We start from the raw sequence: 21,179 nt of genomic DNA, 5'->3' as shown, positions 1-21,179 counted from the left end.
CACATCTCCACTCTCTTAATTTAAACTCTGGAAAATTTTTGAATACTCACATCCATTAAACAGGATCCTGTAAAAATATGTCTGTTGGACAGAAGTAGACCTATCCTTCAGTAGCAAGTTGGAGTAAGAATCTTGCAGGGCCACCAGCTACACTCTTCCAGTGAAAGGTCTTGGGACACAAAATGGTCTTTATCCTTTGTAATATTCCACTCAACAATAACCCCAGGTTTCCAGAAAAAATACTGAAGTTGTAGGTCCTGTTTCCTAAGTGGCTTAAGGGTTTTATGTGGTTTGTGAAATTCTCCAATTTCCAGTCACATTCACTAAGAAATAAGCAGTATGTACTCAGAGCAGTAATTAGAGCAGAGCAGCAGCCGACAACTTCCATGTTTATTGGCCAGAACATCAACATAGCTACTCACTTATACAAACTAGGAGAATTTTTAATGCTGCTTCACAGCATGTGTAGCTGTCAAGCCATTAACCAACAGTTCTAGAAAATATTTTGATTTACCTGAGGTTTCACAAAGTAGACTGTAGAATTACATACAGTACATTTGGCATATATGTATCAAAATTCTTGTTGGAGAAATAAATTACAAACAATGTTACAAAACCACTCCAAGCCAACCTTTGTTCAACAAGAACACGTGAGTGAGTTCTAGAGTTTTATTTTTTGTATTGCTCTTACAGTAAGCAAACTATTCAGTTTATACAAAATAAACCTGTAGTTTTATATACTTTAAAAAAATCATCTTTGGCTAAAACAAAGCTCTATTTTTATACATATATTTATATATATACAAACATCAGATATTTTACATGACCACATAGGAACCTGTACACATAGATACAACAGAGAGAACATTAACCAAGTTTCACACTTTACAAAAAAGGAATCCAAGTCAGATTCAAAACCGTCGAACTCTGCCCCCATCACCTATACAGATATGAAAGTAAGTAAACACACATAAGGAATAAACAACTTTGTAATAAAATACTGCCTGCCTTTTTTGATGCAGAGAGGAAGCACTTAATTGGAGAGAAGTGACTTCCCTCAGAGCCTTCAGTACTGTGCACATGTTGATTTATAAGGATATGGTTAAAACAACACTCTTAGGAGAGTCTGAATTTTCCACACACATCAACAGTTCTCTGCAAACTGATTATTCTGAAAACAGTTTCAGTTAGATTTAAATCTCCAACAAATTAACAATTGTCACAAACATTTGTTAAGAACAAGCATGGGCTGGTGCACTGATCCCCCACTGAAATTACCAGGCACTGACTGACAGCAAAGCACGGAAGGTGAGATTTGATCATTGAAAGCAATGCTCAGAAACAAGCACAAAAGATGGAAGACTGCCAGAACTGACATCATCACCCACTCAAGTTGTTCCTTGTAACAGTTTCCAGAGCACTGCCTAAAACAAGGACAATGCACTGTTTGGCAGCACGACAATCCATTCCATAGGTCACATGTACCATACTCCAAAGGGGTCAGTGACAACATCACTGACAAATTATCTGATGGTTTATTAGAAAGAGAAGTCTGTCCCATTAGCTGGAGAGGGAACAAAAAACATGCTGACATTGAAGAAATGGTTACTGGACTCTGAAAAAGAGCCAATTCAATCCAAGTTGAAAGGCAATGCACTTAGGTGAGGGCTATTAAATGAAGTCTAACTACTCAGCAGATGCTCTGACTGAATAAAGACTACAGCAATTCCAATCCTCTGTAGAAAATAAAACCTTGAAAATTAATGAATTCATTAAACAAAAACCCCTGCAACCTCCAGGAATGTTTCTCAGAGAGAAGAAAAAACAAAACATTTTTAGAAATTTGGGATAAACAGCAGTATGTATGAGATGTGTGCGTAAATACACACACACACACTTTAGGTATGTTCTAGTAAAACTGGAAACAGCTATAACAGATTTTTTTAAAATAGAACATAATGAATTTCTAATGCACTAAACAATGTGTAAATATAGATGCAATTGCTGTCAAAACATGCCAAGTTGACAAGCTTTTGAAAACTGCCTGTTTTTATGGAAAAGTTTTGTTTCTGGTTATTAACTACGAAGTCACATTTTATGAAACTGTAAAGTCTATTTCTGAATTTTTAAAAGAAAACAATTTTTAAAAGAAAATCACTCCTCGATATTTAGGTTTTTTTAAACAAAACAGACTGTTTATTATGTTGAAGACCTAAACAAAGTACCTTTTCCAGATGTAATTTGGAAAAGAAAAGCACAATGGCCTTTGCAGAGGAGCGTTCATGTAAAGTAACATTTACACCACCCTGCACACTGACTGCTCTGAAAACAGATCCTGTTAGATTTACATCTCTAGAAAGTAAACAATTGTCACAAATGGCTGTTAAGAACAAGCTGCAAGATCCACCTCTTCCTGAGCAACAGAATTCAATTACTAGATAAGCAACTTTTGGAATCATTGCTATCATTGCCCTGCCTTATTTTAAAAGAAAAAGACCTCACTTAAAATATGTTCCACAGTCACCAAGATGACCTACCTGTCATTTTCCAGGATTACCTATCAACTGGATTCCAAAGCACTCTTACTTTTTGAGATCACAGTTCAACATCAGCACACACAGAACTTCCAACAAGTGCAGCAAGAGCCATGACTCCCACTCTTGCCCGTCTGCACGCACAGAACACCTTTAACTAATAAGAGATAACCCCCTTGAAATGATACTGCCCCATGTGCAGTGTCAAAGCCCTCTCTTTCCTGGCCACTTGGCTTGTGAAGTTCCCTCTGTGTTACTCTGTTAAAGGAGTTCAGAGGAAACTCAGACAAGTAAATACTAACAGTGCACAGGATTTACCAAACTCAGTATTCTGACTCAGATAGCTCCCCATAATCCCACTATATGAATGCAGTGGCTCCAGTCCATCCCTGCAGGTAACACCTGAGCCCTGTAACCATGAAGAAACTTGGTTTGAGTCTACTTGCACTTGGATTTCTTGAACAGCTTCATTAACTGCTTGAATCTTTCTGAAACCTAAGAGAGGACAAAAAAAAAAAAAAGACATATCATTAAAGCCCCCGACCTCCACATCTACCACAACAGACTGATCTGACATCAAGTTTTTTTTAAGACCACCACTATTTACTTTGAAGAAATTTTAGTAGAATTTTAGGAGCACCATTAACAAATTAACTGGATCTAGGAAGTCTTCCTGTACCTTTTTTATTTGAAATAGCTTCCAGGTTAATCAAAGACAGCTAGAGCCAACACAGGTGTCCCTACAAGAAGGAGGAAAAATTAAGGCTTCAAAGCCAATTAGCCTTGAATTTGGCACACATAACTGTGAGTAAAATGCAAATGTAAAGACAAAAGCTTATTTTGTACTCCACAAAAAGCACCATTTATTGGCTATTTCCTACCCTCTTGTACAATTGTTGCTTCAGGTATTTTTTGCTCATCATGGAATAATCTGCCTGACAGGGATTTCACAAAACTGGTATGGTGGATCAGAGTAAAAGGCCTTTTTCCTGAACACAGCTACAGCTGAAGTAGTGGCCTCAATCAGCTCTAAGCTACTACATTTTATTGCTGTATACATATTGCTATAGCATACTGATGATCCACCAAACTAACTGGGAAGAGAGGCATAAATGCACAGATAACATTTTATCTAACCAGCCACCCCAACAGCTTCTAAACCTCACAAAAACTCTACAACCATACAACACAATACCCTAAAATCTAAATCCCAATCATGCAGGATTTCCTAATGGAGTCAAATGTGTTTCTCCATTTCTAGATTTGCAGGATACATATTAAGAGAACAATTCAACCGAAGTATAACGTTAGATGCAAACCTCTGGGAATATTTTTACATTAATTTGGTATCTGCATCCTTTGAAACTTTTACATTAAAAGTGAAAGGAAAAAAAGAAATGCCTTCATTAAAAATGACCTTTCTGCACAATCATGATACTTTTTCTCAGCTCTAAACTGAATTTTTTTTCTAATTTATTAAAGGTGTGCAAAGGCTTCAGGCCTCTCAAAATTGCCTTTCTTTATCTAAGTGCTGATCCAACAATGGAACAATCCTGTTGTACCTGGATTATGAGTGGAGCAGTTCCAATGTAGCAACCAAACAGGTACTTAAGAATCCCCATAATATCCCTATGTGTATTTTTAAGAAGTAACAACTGGCAGAATCTAAGATGCTTTTTTTCAAGAATCTCCCAGAAAAGACATGAAGAAAACAACAGATTTGCAGATGATCTCCAAAGATTTGTAATTGTAAATGTAGGAATACTGCTGGTAGTACATACAAGAATGATCATCACCTACCTGACTTGGGCTTTTGTTCAGCCTAGTGGCCAAGGCAAGAAAGGTTTTGCTTGATGGTCCTTTTCTCTGACATTCCAGTAAAATTTCTCTGTCATCATTTCTACAGCAAAAGTGCATTTTCAAAACATTAATACATATAGTTGTGTAAATGTACACAAACAAAATAATACATACACGTATATATAAAATTCAGAGTATTTCCAAACTATAGAACATGACTTCAAACAGCAGCAACAAATTTGTGGAGGATCCTTTCTTCTACCAGCACAGAGTGACAGAGTCAGTACGAACAAGAGGTAGAGGAGATTACGCTCCCCTACTAGGAAGGGCAGGATTGTTAGAACAGAGCTAGCCCCAAACCAAAGCCAAAGAGTTTTAAGCTTCTAAACCAGATATTTAAACTTGAACTGAAAGGAACTCAAATTCAGAGGTCAGCAGTTCCAGCCTCAGTTTGCATGGCTGAACAGAAGCTTTCACCTAAGGATGTTTGACTTCTCTAAGGGGCTTAATGTAACAAACATACTCAGAGCACATCTACTGCTCACATGAGAATAAAAATCCAGGAGTCTATTCTGAAGTGCGTCACCAATTTCCCGTCTGTCTCATCAATGAATTTAGGCAAAATGTATAGATAGCAATTTTATTTGGCTGAAACCTATCATACTTCAACAAATTGTATATTTTTTCTTCAATTTCAAAGAAAAATGTAATGACTAGTTATTTAAATAAATGTCTTTTTAAAAAAAAATAAAAGTTCAAAGATACACAAAACCTGCAAAACTGAAAACCCGGTCATATTCATACAGCAAATTTTAAGTCTCTTTCTACCTTGTTGATTTGCACATTAAAAAAAATCACATTAGCTTTTGCTGTCTTTTTTCTGTGAAGGAACTGGTTCTCTTTTAAAACGCTACCTAGAAACTCACTATATCTGAACTATAGTTTAGAAAAGTCTATCCTGAAAATTTTAGAAGCCCCTTTATAAAGTGTTCATTGTGTCAAGTTATATAGTAAGAACAGCAAAACCTGCCAACTACAGTTTCTTAAAAACAAGAATACACCACAATAATTTTGCATGCATTATTAACACAGGCAACCATTTCATTTGTCACCCACATCCTGCAAATCAGAATACATTGAGTTGAATGGTTGACTGCTCCATTTCCACAGACTGAGCAGCTCAGGCCCAAAACCAGAAAACTGCTCACTCTCATGCCTTCCCTCAGAGGGGGAAATCTTTAGCTGTTCTTCACCAGTCACCAATGCCTCATAGGAACATCAAGGAACTTCAGCCCCTACTAAGCCTGGCTGGAATTTTTGGACAGAAAAAATAAACCGGGCAGGGGAAATAAGAACATAAGAGTGGATTACAGTAGGTCTTGTTACCTCAGCACATAAGCTTTCCAAACAAAAACCAAAAGGACTCCTGCTTTGGGTGATGTGGATATGAGATGGACACCAATCTCCTACAGCAATCCTGCATTGATAAAAGCAGGCTCCCTTTCTCCTTTTTAGAGAAGAGTGTAGAGCTACCAAATAACTTTGGTCATTAGCTAAAACCCCTTTTCTTCCTTCTTTTCAGTGTTTCACATAGTTTTACAAAACCCTAAAGTAATCAAGCAGATTGAATCAGAAATTACCTTGTCCAGGAAACTACTACTTCTCCCTTCTTTTTAATGATGTTTTTGGCATAGAGGCTAGGTGAGGATGGAGATGAAGCCGAGGGAGAAGAGTCTTTATTCTGCTGGTCATTCTTCTTACTGGAACATTGCTTGGGTGATGAATTTTTATCTTCAATCCTGACATTACCTTCATCACTCCCCTCACCTGCTGATTCAGTTCCTTTTCGTTGCCTTTTTGAATTGGAATTCTCTTTGATAGTCTCTTTTTTCCTCTTCTTATTAGTTTTATCATCTATACTTATCTGACACCCTCCACTAGTCTTCGAACAGGGTTTTGTTTCAAGATCACATTCACCTGCTACAGTCTCATCAGAAAGCTCTTCTGTTAGGTCTGCAGATGAATCCAAGCACTCTTCCAGCTCTTCCTTTTTATCACTGACTTCTGAGTTTCCTGTTGAAGTTTCCTGAGTCCTGTTATCTGCTCTGGATTCCACTGTATGACATGAAGCTCCACCAACAATACCATCTGTTATGCATGACTTCTTACTGCATCCAGCAGGAAAAGAATCCTGAGATCTAACATGCATTTCATTTATGTTTTCAGATACTTGCAATTTCTGTGCCTCAGATTGCTCAGAGCCTTTATCTGGGCTTTCAGTGTCATGGCTCTCTTTGTCTGAAGATTTTCTAGAGGTTACAAGCAAGCCAGTAGTTTCTTCTTTTTCAACACTACTGTGTGACTCCTTCAGAGGCTGAGCTAAGGCAGAATTCTGTTCTTGTTCAGTGCTGACATGAGGCAAGTGATCCATGTTAACCACATCTGGTTTGACAGTTCCTTTCACGGTGGCACTCTGGCTGTCCTTTTCTTTTCCCCCCGTTCTCATTTCTCCTTTTCCAGTCCTGGCTGAGGATGCCTGTGCCTCCTTCACTGGAGTCATCTGCTCAGAGGCTGGTGAGGCAGATGGCACTGCCCTTCGGATCTTTACTATGAAATGATCATTGGATTTCTCCATGATCACTGCTTGCATCGGGAGGCTGGGGCGACACTGGAAACCGGGAGCAACAGGCCGACTTGTCCACGATGAGGAACAACTTGATTTACTGCTTGAGTTATCAGATTCTAAAGCCAAATGAATGTCTTGTTCAGTGGCATCCTCCTCTCCAAGAAGTGCATCTTCGCTGTAATGTGCACTAACAACACCCTCTGGAGCTGAGCTGGAATTATTCTCAGGTTTTAGGAAGCTGAGGTGAGCATCAGATTTCAAAGGCGATGGAATGGTTAAGGAAACAGCCAAATCTTCAAGGAGGATAGAAGAAATACAAGACTTATTCTTCTGTAAATTGCATTCATCTTCTTTGCACGAAGCTGAGTTTGTGGAAACCTCAAACATACAGCTCTCATCCAGCACATCTGGATCAACAGGCATCTGAGACCTAGATGCCAGTGAGGGAGCTCTTACAGGTGAAACAATAGTCCAACTAATATCCTCATCCAGTTTGCAATCCATGCATGCCTCCTTTGCACTGATGTCTTGCTCTAGTTCAGCAGTATTATCCCTGTATTTATGACTGTCTAAAAACTGTTTTTCTGGAGTCCTGAATTCAGAGTCATTTCTGTTGATACTGCCACCATTTTTTTCCAACAGATCAGAACCCTGTAATAAGCTTTTGAAAATTTCACCCATTTGAGCATCACTTACTAGATTAAATGTAAGACTGGATGCTTGTTGTTCTGTGAGAAGCTCATAACTAAGTTCAGACTTGTTAGCATCTCTGGACAGCTGGAGACCTTCCTTCTCATATTTAACACCCTTCAGTGGAGTAAGAGTGTTTTGTAAATTATTCTCTTTAGAGAGGTGAACTTTTGTTTGGGAATTTCTTGTGTTATCAATGGAATTAAGACATTTTGTAAGGGCAGTTTTTGGTGCACCTGGCTTATTTTTCTCATGGTGGCAGTTAGATTGTTCATAATCCACAGATTGTTTTGAAATATATTCTTCAGGCTTATGAGAACCCTCTTTCGGGGACTTTTTTCTAGATCTCTCCACATCATTTTTATGACTGATCTTGTGGTTTTGCTTTCCGACTCTTTCAAACTTCCCTTCCTCGCTCTCATTTTCCACATCACATAGCTTTATTATAATTCTCCTTATCTTTTCAAATAAGTAATCAAGCTGTTCATCTACAAATTTCCACAACTGTTTTTTCATATCTGATACTTGCTGGTCAAAAAGACGGTCCACTATTGCATTCTTTTTAACTTGTTTAAGTTTTGACTCTATAATATCACAGATATTCAATTTTAACGTATCACCTAATGCACACATCTTGGAAAAGTTCAAGTATCTTATTAATGCTGTAAAATTTATGATCCCAGATTCTATAATTCTGTGAAAATGCTGAACTGGGAAGTGTACTTTGAACTTCATATAACTTTTCCTCATCTGTTTTCGTATAGCTCTGAGCATCTGCATGATTTCTTGTATATTTGAAGGTTCAACAATAACATGAACTATTTTTTCAAGACAAGCAATGCTCACAGTTTTGTTTTTCTTCATATTCTTTGAAGATCTGAAGGTCTGATTTTTATGCCTCTCTCTGTTCTTCTGTGTGCTTACTTGCACAGAAACAAATTTTCCATTATCTTCATTGCAGTGCACAGTTTTGCTATTTTGATTCTGTGGGCTGCTGGTTAAATTTCGTGCCTCAGAAGAAGCTTTCGGTCTTGACTTTTTAGTATTTTCAGAGCCTCTCTCTGGTTTAGATCTTTCTTTATCTTCATCACTACTTATGATTTCACCTTCTTCTATTTCATCAGAAGAGATACTCAGCCGAGACTCCATCTCTAAGTGTTCATCAGACATGCTCACTGGCTTTTGATTTTCTTTGTTTACTTCCTTTGACAAGTTCTTTGAGGGACAGATGACAACAGTACTTTCAGGCATTAAATCTATAAAAAGAAAACAGTTTGCTAATCACCACAAAAAATGCAATTTTAAACAGATATTTTCAGAACAACAAGATTCTCTTCTGTAGACTGATTGTTCAGAACTGTTTGAGCTCATGAAGCCTGAGCTATAACGAGTTTGGGTGGTTTGCTTCAGTAGCTTCCAGTTTAATATATTTCTTTGAGCTTTAAAGGGCAAATGAAACTTTATTTTGAGCAAATTTTGAGCTTTAAGGGGCCTCAACATTTCACCAAACATATGTGAACTATCTCACAAATACATCAATTTGTGTAAGATAAAGGAAAGATAAAAATGTAGCAGTTTTCATTGGTTTTAAATTTCTTTCCATTTACTTTAACAAGTTTTCTGATCACTGCACCAGGTAAATTATAACTCTCACATGAACTAATATTTACATACAATAGTTGGCTTTTCTTTTAACAATTTCAAAACTAAAACAAACTGAGAATAAATGACCCAATAATGGAACCTAAAGAGATCTACATAACACCAGTCACAATTAAGAAATGCATATGTATTATTTTTAGTAAGTTAATACAAAACTCTTATTTCAAGCAGTCTTCTGTCAATAGTGACCAACTCCAATTTTAGAGCACTAATATTTAAATTGATACAATCCTGGCTGCAACATTAAATGCTGCCACCACTAACAAAAAGGACCACTGGGACATACACAGCTTAAGAAAACACAATTTGTATTTTTCAGAAAGCAGTCAGAAGTAGTTTCTGCTTTCCATGAGAGGATCTTTTAAGTTTTATGTAGAAAACAAATTAGAATATACACATGCAAATACCTTTGTTGTAAGTCTTCACAAGGCCTTTGCAGGGACTTTCCATCTTCAGTGCTCTAGCCAGGGGACGTATTGGACTGTTCAGTGGGCTGATTGCCTTTGGAATATACCTCAAGTGATTGAGATCAATGCTCAGGATTGAGCTGTCATCATCAACAGAAATTGGGTTAATTAATACTCTCTCTTTAGTTACAGGGCACGTCTCACCACTGAGACAAGATGCTGTTGCAGTACTGTTATCAGCTAGGTCTGGCCCCAGATCACAAGTATTCTGGTCAACTAGTGGTTCCTCCTTATCACTTATCCTAGTTCTGTCCAGTGAATGAGATGTACTTGTATTAACTTCACAGATACTCTTTTCCTCAATGGGATAGTCAACATTTTCTGCAGCCAGGTGATCATCATCCCTCACTACTTCCATTAAAGAGTCTGGTTTTGTTTCACTGCTATCATCTGCAATGTCAGAGGACTCCAGGTCACCAGAACTTCTGGCTTCTGAGTCATCTAAGCCAGCATTTTGAGAGCCACTTTGATCTGCAGAGCTTTCTGTGTCAGCAGCCAGCCATATTTTATCTTCCTCTTTCTTCTCTGCTGACTCTAGAAGGTCTCCCATACTTGCACTTGCAGGTTCAGGTCCTGCCACTTGTGCTGCTGGTACATAATCATCCTGCATCTCACCCTCTGTCACAGGCAGCTCTTCACACTCTGCCACACTCCCTGTCACCTCCAGGGGCAAACATTCAGGGTGCTTCAGACCTGTCATTGCTGCTGTTTTTACTGAGCCTTCCAATTCAGCTGGATCACAAGTCTCTGCTGCTTCTGAAGGCGTTTCAGAGTCCATCTCATCAGGAACCAGCACCTTTGCTGCTGCTGGCAAGGCTTGGGGCTGTACCTGACCCCCTTCTTCTTCTTCTGGTAAGGTTTCTGAGCTTGGTTCATCAGCTGTGACTGCAGGCACTGCTTCAGCCCGTGCTGGATCTGCTGCTGCTTTCGAGGCTCCATTTCCAGAACTGGCAGCAACAGGCAGTGCTGGTTCCATGCTGCTCTGAGCTGCAGTGTCCAGAACCTGTAGTGCTGAATGACTGTGCCCTGTGGGACCACAGTCAACAGGGTGGGCACAATCTAAGAGCTCTGCTTGCAGTGTGAGCTCTGCACCTCCCTCATCAGTGGCTTTTTGGGAAGGTGTTTTAAGTCCATCCATTGCAGAGAGACATTGCTTTTTATTAGGAGAAAGAGTTAAATTTAGCTTTTCCATAAAGCTAAGTTTTAAGTCTTTGTTTTTTTGCCCAGTGTGATTACCTTTAGTTTTGGGTACCTTATCATCTTTTAAGGTGCCTGCTACTCTGGATGTTTCTTCCAGCTTAGAGGATTTGTTTCTCTCACTTTTTGTACCATGGGTACCTTTCTTGGAGTCTTTTACAGATTGGTGAGAAAATTCTTTTGCGACTTTTTTTTCGTTTCTAAAATGTCTATTTTCATCCTGATCCTCTCTTTCCCTTTTCCTTTTTTCCTCAGTTCTGTGTCTTTCTGATTTGGAATGTGCTGTTTCCCATTCATGTCTGCTGCTGCTTTCCTTCAAGCGTGCATATTTATGCTCTCTGCTGCTGGAATTAGAAGGTGAAGTCCTTCCTTCTCGAGAGCCATGATCATCTGTGCCCCTGTCTCTCTTGCAGTCAGTGTGCTTTACTTTTCTAGACTCTTCTGCACGACATTTATGTGATTCATGAAGACTCTTTGAATGGTCATTCTTGGAGTGTGGACTGCTTCCCCTGCTGGGCCTCCTTGCTTGTTCTTGCAGCTTCTCATTCGGTTTATTTTTTTGGCCAGCATGTTTTTCACCTTTATCATGTGTTTTATTGTCCTTTTTTAATACATTTTGTGATCTCTCATCAGCATACAATTCACCTCTTGCTTGAAATCTGTCTTTACCAGCTGTCTGTTTCTCCCAGGAAGAAACACCCCTTTCTACTCTTCTTTCCACACTTGGACTGCATTTGAGTTTTGTGCTCTGACTTTTTTGTTGCAATTCATTTTTACTAGCCTTCTCTGAGAGGGTTTTCAGCTTCTGTTGAGGATCCACATTCCCCTCCTCGCTGTCCCCATCATTTCCAGTGCTCTGATGTACTTCTCTTTTGTATTTGCTGCCACTTCCCCTGCTGTGCTGCTCATTGCTTTTGGTTTCTTTCCTTTCCTTTCTGCTCTCCTTGGTGGAGGTATGGTCATAGCTCAGTGCACACGTGTGAGTACCATCATTGCAGAGCTCCTCAGGAGGGTACCTTGGCAAAAGTGGAGTGTTCCTTTTCTCAGAGCCACACTTCCCACTGTCCGTGTTGTGAGATGAGTAACTGTGGTATGCATCTTTTGAACAGTCATTCTTCATTCTGTGCTCCATCTTCATGTTGTCACCAAAATCAGAAGGTCTGAATTTGGAATCTTTTGTTTTAGTTGCTCCTGGAAGGTATGTTCTGGTGAAAACGCTTCGATGGTTGGGAAATTCTGACAGCCTGTTTATAAAACAAAAAAAGTTATCTTATTTTTAAGATTTTTAATTTTAAATTTTTGAATTTATTTAAGCATAACTAAAGCTGAACTGCAATGAATCCATGTTTCTGTAAAAATTGTTAACACTTTCAATTTCAAGCTGAAAAAAAGGGTGATATAAAAAGACATTTAATAATTTCCATCAGCTCAGAACAAAAGAATGCAATTGATATAAACATTTTCCAAAAGAAATTCATCTAAAGAAAAATCAAGATTTATGGAAAAATACTGTACTGAGTCTAGTCAACAATCTCAATTCAAATTAGTATTTCATTGTCCAGCAATAAAAAGAGCTCTCCCCCAGGGGAAAAAAAAAAGTTGTTCTTTGCAGCAGTAGTGATTTAAAATAATAATAATTTAAAATCCATCAATAAGGAAATAAACTATATGTGGGAGTTTTTGCAAGCTCCAGAAAACAAGTACACATTATAGATAGATAACCATAGATAACCAAGCCTCATCAAGGCCACATGCTACTGCTGAGAAGTCATCATATTAAAAATAACTTTAAGAAATCAAATTAGAAAGGGTATACATGCGTGATTAATGTAATTGTATCCAGCTGTGGTTTTCTGGTTTTGTGGTTTTATATTTGAGGGGTTTTTTTTGAGCTAAACACTGACAATTCTTTGAGAGATACTAACTTTGAAATAATCTTTACACATAGATGCATTGCTTAAGAAAAGCTAATTTACTATAAACCATGCAGCAGACAAGGCATGTTTCTAAGCTCTCAAGGCGCCAATTTTCCACGATGGATGCTTCCAAAATATCTAGATGAAATACCTTGTTCACAAACTTTCAGCACCATCAGATGATATTGAAATGGAGCTTGTAAAGTATATAAAGTGGTCAAATATTCAAAAGAAAAAGTTGTTTTTCAAAGAATTTAATTTTAAATTCACTGCCCTCAAAGGTGTGAAAATGACAGCTGTTGTGTGAAAGCTGATGAGCTGAAAGAACTACACATGTCAAAAACCTCTTGATCTCCATCACACTGTGCCCAGTAATTCTCTGTATTTAGCAAAGAAACCTGCATAGTTTATATGCAAATAGCCTTTAGCATGGGGACCTCAAAGGAAACTTCTTTACAAAATGTTTTGGTGCAGGAAAATATCAAATGGTCAAACCAAAATACAAACAAACCAATGATGTGTGACCCAAGTGACAAGGAGGTAACCTTCTGACACGTCGGCATCCTGAATCCCAAATCCCTGCTCTGGCTTTACATGGTTCAGAAACCTTACTGTCAGCCGCTCTCCCATCCACACTTCACTGTTTCAACTCCTGCCAGTAACATCAGTGGTACACAGAAATAATTCTCTTTTTGTTATCCCTCACCAGTTGAGACAGGATTTCATATCTTGCCAGGAAAACACGATATAATTCATTTCTTCTCAGTTGTTGTCTGAGAAGTTCCACGGAATTCATGTCTGAGGCCATAAACCAGACACAATTCAGCTTCAAAACTAGTAAGATAATGCTTTCAAACATGTGAGATAGTTAGATAACCCACAAGGAATAGTGGGTTGCAAACAAAAATTCATGCAAATGGTCACCATGTGGACTCCTTCTTTTCTTAAGTAGAAACCCAAGACCTCATCAGGCAAAGGAGAGCTGTATTTCCTCTGATTCTACTGGTTCTAAACCCCACGATAATTTACTAATTTTTTTCATTAATTTTTCTTGAAATGCACACAAAAATTCCTAACAAGTATATAAACATGATCAGACCACAAGCATGTTTTCAGTTCTACTGTCTATTTGTACCTTTGATGCAGATGACTGATTTCTTCATCCTTACGGTTAATTTCCACTCTTGCTGTTTTGATAAGGGCTGAAATATTCTTTTTGAGAGCCTGGTTCTCATTCTGTAGAATGATATTCTATTTTAAATATATATAAAAGAGACAGCAAGAGAGAGAGGGAGAGAAAAAAAATCAAGAATTAGCTTGGATATCCAACCATGTAATGAAAAACAGTGCAAGACAATCACTAGGAAAATGTCCCATTGTTGGCAAAGTGACAGTAAAACATATGTAAAATCTTTCAAAGAAATCAGAATTACTCAGATCCAAAATAGTATGAGGCTTTTTTTGTTTTTGAAATTTTACTCACATTTATGCTTCTGTTTGTGGTCTTGGTAATTATTTATTAACAAGAAATATGCTTGAAATGCGTACAGTTTCAAGCATACAATTTAGTAAAATTGAAATATGCTATAAAACAAGTGAGCTAAAAAATTATAATCCACCTCTTTGCTTCATTCATTTACACATTTATTTATTTCTTGGTCACTGCATCAAATGAGAGATGTAGCTCTCAAGCACTTTCAGAGAAAGAGGGTAACTGTATCTCTTTTAAAGTATCAAAACCAACTTTGGGCACTTTATCATTCTAACATTTCTAGGGATGATATTCTAGAATCCTGCCAACCCTAGAAATAGTCCCTTCTCTTGATAATTGTCCTCAGCAAAGCCTGCTCAGAAAGGCAGACAAGTTTTGCAGAAAACAATACAGAAGTGTCACAGGGCAGCAGCTGCTTACCACTGCAGACTTAGAACCTTTGGGAGTTATGTGCAATATGCAGCAGAGCACACTGCAGAATTGCCCCAAATAATCCTCTCTGCAGAATGGCACAGCAAGGGAACACCAGCTGCAGCTGAAGAGCAGCTCAGACTAATCAGAATGGCTCTAGGCTCAAAGCAACACAGACATCTGCTTCCAGTGCTGATGACAGCTCAGGTGCCTCTACAGCCCTGTCCATGGAGCATTAAAAAAAACAAGAGTACTGGATACCTTTCTGATAACTATTCATTTGACACATTTACTTTCTAATCAGGAAGACAGAAGATAGCTTTTAACCAAATAAAGTCTAATGCACACAACATTGTGAAACAATAATTTACCTACTGATCTTGTCAGTAGGCTATCCCCCCCAACCATCCTAGGTAGAAAAAGGTCATAACATCCACAGGGATGCTTTACAAACCATCCATGCAATGGATCAAGTCTAGAAAGCATATGAAATTGCTTTCTCAAAGCAATATTCAATTTACTTTGCATGATCTTGACAATATTTCCTTTTGAACTACAATACCTGTGCCTGTATTTCTTTAAATTTCTTCATCAACTCTTTAATTTGCTGCTGACATTTTCCATATTCTGCCTGCAACTGTCAAAAAGAGAAGAATTCAGAGCACAGAAATGGACTTAATTATACAGAAGAGTTACTTCTCAAGATCTATAGTCAGTTAACACATTAATGTATGTTACAAACCTCTGCTTTTCCCCCAAAGGAACATATGAAAGCCATATTGAAACAAAAGGCTCCAATATGCTCTGACTGGTATGCAGATCTCTAAAACACCACAAACACTCAGCTAAGAGGAAATCTAGGTGTGCCTGCCTCACAGTAATAGGTGAAGAATAACAGGAAGCCATATGATTGTGAAATTAAAGACACAACTGCCAAGGAGCAGGAGTTCTGAGAGCCAAATGGATGGGGACTCTCTTGACAGATCTCATGTAAGATAAAACAGGTAAGGAAAAACACAACAAAAAGTTACTACAACAAACTTGGGCTGCAAAAATAGACTGCAAAGGACACGATCCTGCTGAGATCACAAAGTTAAGTGAAATAAATTTGGCATGAGCTCTTCTTTAGAGGTAGATAGTGACAAAGTTTTCACAGGAGAATGGACAACTTCCAGTCAACAACTTTCAAACTTGCAAAGTGATATTTTCATTACTCAGTGGAGTCCTGGAGGTTTCACTCCTACTTATTCTGTAACATTTGTTAATGCCTGTCCATTTCATGCCATTTAAATGTGTCTTACAGGCCAGGATTGGTGATGCTACTTAATGAGCATTGTCTCGATTTGCTAGAAGCAGTTACCTGCTGCATGGCCACCCTCAGTCTCAAGGACAGAACTTAACAACATGTAAAATAGATCACAGATTTATCAGCTTTACTCTGGTAAAACTTGTTGGGAGAAATGTCAAGATTTTAGCTTTGTATCAGATGTCTGACCAGATTGCTGACTACAGGGAAATTCCAATACATTTTCCCATAACACAGCTGATAAATGAACTGCATGCAAAGGATGAGAAATGGGAACAGATCATGTGACAGTCACTTGAACTTGTTGTTCTAAGAGGTTATTAGCACACTCCTGTTTTTACTTACTTAAAAAGAGCCTATTTTTCCTACAATGTGAGCATGCTGACATTTTCTGTACTTTACTTCTCACACAAGGAAATTAGGAACAAAATCCCCCCCAAAACATCAGGAGTTTTTTTCCCCATATTAATACATACCTCATCATAGGATGCTTTCTTTGCAGTCCCTTCTTCAATTAATATCTCATCAAATAAATTTAAGCTGCTTCTAGATGGTGTAGTATTGGGAGCAAAATTGTCTATATAAAGAAAAGCAATTACATGAGAAAAAAGGTATTTTTCTAACCATCTTGCATTTTGTACACAGTTCTATACTGTCTGTGCATTTTGGTTTTACTTCTTTTACTTACAAGGTAACAACACACAAAGTAATTATTACATGCTCATATCATACCATGTTGCAATAAGGCACAGAGATATCTTGAAATAGCCATCTCTAAGTGAAATGAAAGTGAAACAAAAAAACCCCAAACAATCAAAACCAACTGACAAGCCAACATCCAAATTATTTAATTATAGTGTTTTTTCCTTAAATCAGCCTGGGTGTCCTGTTCACCAAATACACTTCACTGAGAGGACCTGGCTTATGACACCCCTGAAATACAGATGCATTTGCAGACAAATAAATGAAGTCTGCTATCAAAGCTGTGCTTTCATTCTGTGGACAATACCATAATGCAAAAAGTATTATTAACACAATGCAAGCAGATGTATAAATAATATCTTATCTGTACAGAGCAAAGATCTCACCAGCCCTGTCCGCAAATTTAAAAACCCAAGGTCACTGAAAACTGGACTATTTAAAATGTTTCTACTGCATTGCTATTGCTCCTTGTGTCTTTAATGTTTACTAAACAATGCGTCTCCATATAAGAAATATGAACTGAAGAAATACAAAATGCAAAATAGATGTATAGATGCTTTATGTCTGTAGGATATAGTACAGTTCTTCATACAAATTCAATGGTCTTACAGCAGTAATATCAGGAGAGAAATAATTGCTTAAATAGTAGAAACAGCATTTCACTAAACAGTACACTAAGGCTCACAAAAAAGTGCTGAATCCATTTATTTTTCACTTTCAAAGAGGTTAAAAGAAGAAATTAATTTACATTAGCATGTTGTAGGCACAGGTTTGTGGTAATTGGGAGTGGGGCTGTGGCTGAGCCTCACCCCCAGTGGGCACAGCTGTGGGCAGCACTGACAGCAGTGAGCCAGGGAGTGCCCAGGGGCACTGACCAGCACCAAAGGAACAGAGGGCACTCAGGTGCAATGCAGCAACATGAGGGGTGTAAAAGGTTGGGCTAAAGAACAAGAAAGGTAGATGCCTGAAGCCTTCTATGTGATATGAGGTTATCCTGTATGGGAAAATGCTTAAAGCCTTCTGAAATTGTATTGTGATACTTTGTGTATCCTGGCTGTCTGAACTTCAGCCCGTGCTGCAACAGCACATCAAATTATTTGGACAGTAACAAAAGGTTTAAAGGATACCCTGAATTTACTGTATCACACTGAAAGAACGTTTTGGATCTCTCACTGGGGATTTAGTGATCAGTGACTGCTGGATCTGATCCTGAAGCTTACAAAAACACAAAATAGGGGTATTTTTTCCAAGGTAAAACACCCTACTATCAAGGCACAGATAAAATAGCTAAGGTTTTCAGCACCCCTACACATGCTCAAGTATCTTCAAATAGCCAATATTAGGAAAAAGGTCTTTAATTCAGCAAACAGATTTAAGCATTCTCTGCTGCATTTATACAGCCTAAGATATTTGTCTTGAATTTAAACAAGTTGCTTGCTGAAGCATAGGTTGCACCAGCTAAATGTGAACTTAAAACTAAATATGTTTTACTTGAAATCAGCTCAAGAAGCAGAGACTCTGTAATGTGCCAAGCAGAGCAGTGAGACACCATTAACCTACCAGAAACCGACAAACTGCTGTCCAAGCCATCATAAATATCCACAGAGCTCTCATCTCCTTCCCTGAAGGGGGAAGTTTCAGCTAAAGCAATGGAAAAAAAAAAAAAAAGCTAAAGTAGTCATTTGGTAAACTGCAAACTCTACCTTTCCCATAAAGTAAGCACAGCTGTGATTCTATACCAGTAGAAAATAGTAGAGGTGATAGTACAGACCAGTAAAAGGGGAATTTTATCAAGGAAACTACTGCTACTGTGGAGAAAAGATCAGCCACCAGGGAGTAAATTGTAAGATCAGCTTGTAAATACTACAAGAACTGTGCATAAAGCCAACTATATGGCAAATATATTTTAAAATGACAAATTAAGTAAAATTGATCTAATTTTGAAACTCTTTTCTTAGAATACACTAAATACAAAACATATAGAATCCAAAAATAAAAATAAAAGATTCAGTATGATAAAACCACTACTGTTAAAGAAAATATTTCTTGCTAAAGAGAAAGCATCGTAGCAGTCTATATCAGAATACCACCAATTTTAGTCTTTAGTATTGCCATCTACTAACACACTAACTGATTCTGTAAATGTATTTTAATCTAAATCATCTTAGTTTCGCTTCATGTCTTTTTGCAGTGCCTCTTATCACTCTCACGTCCTCTATGTAGACCTCTCAATTTCTGCAACAAATATTATTTCTATAAAGAAAAGCATCAATATCCACAGTCCTTCTGAGGCTGGGAATCTCCCAAATATGTGTTAAATCAACCAGCTGTGGAGCTGGAAATAAAGAGTACCTTGATTATGGGTACTGTGGCAGTTTCTGTGATTACCCTGGGTAAAGGTAATGGCAAACCTTACCCATACTTATGGGTACTGTGGCAGTTGGGAGCACATTGGCTCTTACAAACAGCAAACAAGGGAGCAGTGCCCCACACTGTTCAAATGCAAGCTTCATGAAGATACAGCTGAAGGTTAAATTAGACGCTGTGAAAGACAGGGGAGAGACCAGTTCCAGACCCCTTCAAAACATTCCAGAAATCCAAAGTACACAGGTAGAGTTTCACATACAAACTTACTAATGGGATAGGGCTTGCATGATATTGTGCCGCAACCATTTAATTACATTTGAAGCTCATCAGTATTTGTCACAACTTCAATTTTGTTTTCTAAGTTATTTCTAGACCTATTTATTTGCATAAGCCTGCTTTAATTAATTCCCCAGGAGCCAGAAAGTAATCTAACACTTCTCACCACTGTAGCGGATATCGTACAGTCCCAGTCCATCCTCATCTGCTGCCATGGTACAAACTCCCTATGGCTTCCCCATCTAGGAGCAAAACATCACAGCAAAGGGAACCGATTAATCGACAACTTCAGAACAGCAACATAAAGCAGCACCATCTTGGTGTACATAAATTACACCTGTGCTACATGTGGCCCTTGCTCTTCAATAAAATCTATCACTAGAGTAGGAAAACTCTTGGATCAAGGCAACAAGAAACGTAAAAAATTATCTGTTACTTGAATGAGCATCCTGAAGATGTTTAACTCTCACTTATTGATCCGACAAAGAAATTTCGATATGAAAATTAGCACTGCATGCTATGAACAGTTTATCCCAACGTGCAGCTTACCCAGTTAAAATAAACTGATTTGATATTTCCGATTTCTTCCCTACCGACCATTTAAAAGCAAATCCCCGTTGTGTGGTACCACCAGTCAGACCAGCACCGGGCTGGGGGGCTGGCAGGGGGGAAGGCAGAGGCGCCCAGCAGCGCTGAGCAGCCCCCAGCCCGTTCAGAGGCAGCCGCTCTTCCCCTCGCCCTCCCCGCACACGCGGGAAGGAAGGGGCTCCCGCCCGCCCCAGTTCCTGCCGCGGCGGAAGAGCTCGGGACCTCTCGGGGGTCTCAGTGCAGGAGCAGCCCCGGCGGCGGCTCCCGCGGGGCGGGCAGGCTGTGCCCGGGGCGGGCAGGCTGTGCCCGGGGCAGCCGAGCCGTGCCGAGCCGTGCAGGCTGTGCCCGCGGGTGCGGTGCGCGCGCAGGGCCGGGAGCGCTCACCGGCCGCCGCCGCTGTGCCGCAGGCCGGGAGCGGGGGGCGGGGCCAGCGCCGCGCCAGCCAACGGCCGTAGCCGCACGGCGCATCCGCCGCCGTGACGTCGGCAAACCCCGCCCCCAGCCCGGAGCAGTTGGCGCCAAAGTGAGGCGCGCGGGGCGACCGCGCCCCACCCCCTCGGCCGTGGCCCCGCCCCCTCGCCCCTTCCCGGCCGCGGGCCCCATCCCGGCCCGGCCCCGAGCGCGGGAAATCGCGCGCTGCTCCCGGCGGGACGAGCCGGGAGCCTGCCGCCTGCTCCGGCCCGCAGCTCACGGCAATCACTGGTCACGCAGGCCTGGGCCGCGGCCGCTAGAGGCTGCCCGGGGCTGTGCCGTACGGCACACACGAGCTTACCTGGTGTCGTTCCGCGCTGCTGCGGCGGTGCTCCCGGGAAGACCAAGGTTTAATGCCGGCGGCTGCTGCTGTCGGCGATCTCGCTGGCAAACCCCTGCAGGGACATCGTTACCGCCCGACAGCCGCGCTCGGCCTCCGCGAGCGGCCGCCGCCGGGGGCGTAACGCTCCTGCCGCCCGAGCCGGGGCCACCCGCTGCCGCGTCCGTCACCGCCCGCCCTCGGCCGCCTCCCCGACGCAGATTTAAAGGGCTCGCGGGCAGGCGAGTCCAGCGGCAGATGGCTCTCCGGGGAGCAGAGAGCGGGGGAAGCCGAGGGCGCGGCAAACGCAGCCCCCCACGCGCGGCGTTCCGGCGCTCTGAGCCAGCGGGAGAGC

General features: G+C 40.1%; 1 protein-coding gene across 3 annotated transcripts; it reads right to left on the bottom strand.

The window, feature by feature from the left end:
* Positions 1-357: 357 nt before the first annotated feature.
* Positions 358-20,986, bottom strand: CASP8AP2 (caspase 8 associated protein 2). Of its 3 annotated transcripts, none has more exons than XM_059467728.1 (10): positions 20,807-20,986; positions 19,604-19,688; positions 18,364-18,444; positions 16,578-16,678; positions 15,358-15,432; positions 14,028-14,143; positions 9,720-12,220; positions 5,975-8,906; positions 4,335-4,434; positions 358-3,029 (listed from the first exon to the last, which is right to left on the bottom strand). In XM_059467728.1, the coding sequence occupies exons 2-10, from the start codon at positions 19,659-19,661 to the stop codon at positions 2,973-2,975; spliced, it is 6,021 nt and encodes a 2,006-aa protein (XP_059323711.1). In that variant the 5' UTR covers positions 19,662-19,688; positions 20,807-20,986; the 3' UTR covers positions 358-2,972. The 3 variants fall into 3 exon arrangements, with proteins under 3 accessions (XP_059323711.1, XP_059323713.1, XP_059323714.1); XM_059467730.1 differs by having other exon boundaries at positions 19,613-19,688; XM_059467731.1 differs by having other exon boundaries at positions 19,616-19,688.
* Positions 20,987-21,179: the final 193 nt, after the last annotated feature.

This window comes from Ammospiza nelsoni, chromosome 3 (genome assembly GCF_027579445.1).
Source record: "Ammospiza nelsoni isolate bAmmNel1 chromosome 3, bAmmNel1.pri, whole genome shotgun sequence".
Taxonomy (NCBI): Eukaryota; Metazoa; Chordata; class Aves; order Passeriformes; family Passerellidae; genus Ammospiza; species Ammospiza nelsoni.
This window is presented reverse-complemented; position numbering and strand designations above follow the sequence as displayed.